The sequence below is a fragment of the Dendrobium catenatum genome, unplaced genomic scaffold, assembly GCF_001605985.2.
Source record: "Dendrobium catenatum unplaced genomic scaffold, ASM160598v2 original_scaffold_109250, whole genome shotgun sequence".
In the NCBI taxonomy this organism is placed as follows: Eukaryota; Viridiplantae; Streptophyta; class Magnoliopsida; order Asparagales; family Orchidaceae; genus Dendrobium; species Dendrobium catenatum.
Genome location: NW_021427685.1, coordinates 457,851 through 460,474, shown reverse-complemented (window position 1 = coordinate 460,474; position 2,624 = coordinate 457,851). Strand labels below are relative to the sequence as shown.

The following is a 2,624-nucleotide window of genomic DNA, read 5'->3' as shown; positions in this document are numbered from 1 at the left end:
TTTCTACCAACATCCAAACCCATTGCTGCTACTATATACCAGATAACACGTATTTCTATACGTATCTGATCGACGACTATAGGGGCTTGCGCCTATAGGAAACCAGAACTCAGATCATAAAGTCCTCACAAAATGAGGGCGAAATCTCTGGGTAGTGTCTTATCTACAAACCCATCTGCCTTCCAAAATTTACCCCGGAACTTATTTCGTTAAAACTCCCCTCGCTCAAATAATAAAAAGAAATCGCGCGGCGGGGAGGCCGGGGCCGAATTTTCGGAGCCCACAATTCACAAGTATTGTTACACCATGAAAGCATCCTCTATTTATTAGAGGTTTTACGCTTTCAAGGAAATTGAAAAATAAGTAATCCAAAAAATGATCACAAGGAATTCCATCATATAAGAAAAGTCTTCTTATGAAAGGATCCTCTAAATAAGGTAACCTTTGGCTATACCATTATGAATATAAATAAGTAGCAACTCATAGTCATGTTAGACAATGTTTTGGTCTTGCTTTGCTAAGAGAAGCCCATGTGAGTCCCCACAAAACTTTCAATCGTGTCACATGACTTCGTTAATATAGCTAATATTCATGTATTGCAATTAGGAAAGCACTTGTCATCCAATGCTAGCATGGAATGTTTATTCATCCTCCACCTTTGCCTGAATTTCTTATGCTGAAAGAAATATTCTATATTCTTTGTCCTGTAAGCTCGCTAGGATGTTAAATGCTTGTATTAGAAGCCTGTGCACATTTATCTGCTAATTTTATGTTTGCTTTTTGAATGTTATTACATAGACCGTAAACTGCTGCTGCTAACTTTACTTTGATGCTTATTTATAGTGGGAACTATTTTATTTGTTTGCCAATACTATAAGCATTCCCCTTTTAATGAAACAGGAAGGAAATTGATTGTGCTGTTAAGATCTTTTAAGATCTTCAAGGAGAGCAATTCCACATGCTTTCGACAGGCAGCAGCACAAGTCCTTGTACACCATCAATGACGTGGCACTAGAGCTGTTCCCTCAAGACATGATATTATGTTAACGTATTCAGTATGAGTATTTCATGTTTAATGCCAATAGGATCATGTGATGGAATAATGTAGTGTATTAGTAGATATGAGTGCGTTGAAACCGGGTACTATTGTGGATGGCCTCATTCGATAAACTGTGGCAAATTTGAATTGCACCAAGTAAGGTATGTGGTAGGTAACTACTAGGATACTGCACAATAACCAAGAATAATTAGAAATGGTCAGTAAAAGAGAATGCTGGTAAATTAAAAGCTTGCTAAAAACCCACCGAGGCTTAAGGTGGTTGGTGGGCAAGCATGGTTGGTAACCCCCCATCTAAGATTCGAATCCCCTCTACTACGGTGTCGCCTCTTCAGTGGGACAAAACAAGTGTGGGTCCGATGCTGGTGGGAGGCTTCACTAGGTTCCACCGAGGGATTAAATGTGCCACCAAGCGCTCCCTTTAGAGTGGCAACGGGTAGATACCCCAAATTCCAAAAAAAAAAGCTTGCTAAAATTTTTAGCTTTTTACATAACAAACAAACTAACTCCTATACTTGCTTATAAAGCTTGTAAACATTAAAATAAACTATGCTAGGATGAGCTAAGCAAAACAATCAATTGAACAAACCCTAAATCTTGTTCAGATGTTCTTATGAATACTTCCATAATTTCTAAAGTTGTCATATAGTATCAAATCTTTTGATGAGTTAAACAGGATCTTATGAAAAAAGATACTAATCTTCTAGATTGCTCTTAGAGTCTGTGTTTTCTCCTCCTCGGGTTTTGATCACAATACCATTCGTACTCTGGAACCTAGTTCTTCCAAACATCAAGAAGCTTTCTTTTCTGATTCGCTGCACCTGATCCACTTAAACTGAATGTTTCACTATTAAACATTAAGAAATTAGTTAAATTCTATTTTATATGTTCAGCAAACAACTCATCCATACAAACCTCTTGCCGTCCATTTGTTTTACAGATTAGCTTACCCAACCCGATACCTCCTCAACCCAACGTCCGCTTCAAATGAACATGTCACATAAAACGATTAAATCCAAAGCAAATGAATCACTACAGTGACTATAATTTAGAAGGTATGCAGATATAGAAATTAAGACGGAAGGTTCATAGAGAATATATATGTGAGACCTCGTACAAGCTCTTCTCTCTTGCGTCCGATTCTTCACGTCCGCCTCCGGATTCCTGATCGGGTCGATGTTCTTCTTCTTCCGATACCCTAGGCCTCTTCCTTTTCCCCATTTTGATTGCCAGCTGAGAAAATTTTCCCGCCAGGACGCTCCACAAATTCAAGAGAGAACGATTCACAATGACAAAAAAGGGAAATATTTATTGTCATTTTTTATTAATAATAAATTTATTAAATATTTCTTTTAATTAAATATTAGCCTAGGTTCTTGAAAATCGGCACCGATTCATCGGTTAATCAATTAAATTGCCGGTTCAAGCCGTTTCAATTCGGCTCATGTCTAAGGCGATTTTTACAAAATTATGAACCGTCTGGCGAATCAGTCCACGATCAACCCATTGAACCGACCGATTCGATCCAATTTTTAAAACATTGGGGCAAAGTATAATTTCATTGACC

At 37.8% G+C, this 2,624-nt stretch overlaps 1 protein-coding gene across 1 annotated transcript in view; it reads right to left on the bottom strand.

The window, feature by feature from the left end:
* Positions 1-2,316, bottom strand: part of LOC110110214 (chaperone protein dnaJ 6-like) — a 13,785-nt gene extending 11,469 nt beyond the window's left edge. Inside the window, exon 1 of the mRNA XM_020841595.2 lies at positions 2,168-2,316. Within this exon, the coding sequence (XP_020697254.1) occupies positions 2,168-2,278 (111 nt within the window). The 5' untranslated portion in view covers positions 2,279-2,316. The remainder of the gene's footprint in view (positions 1-2,167) is intronic.
* Positions 2,317-2,624: the final 308 nt, after the last annotated feature.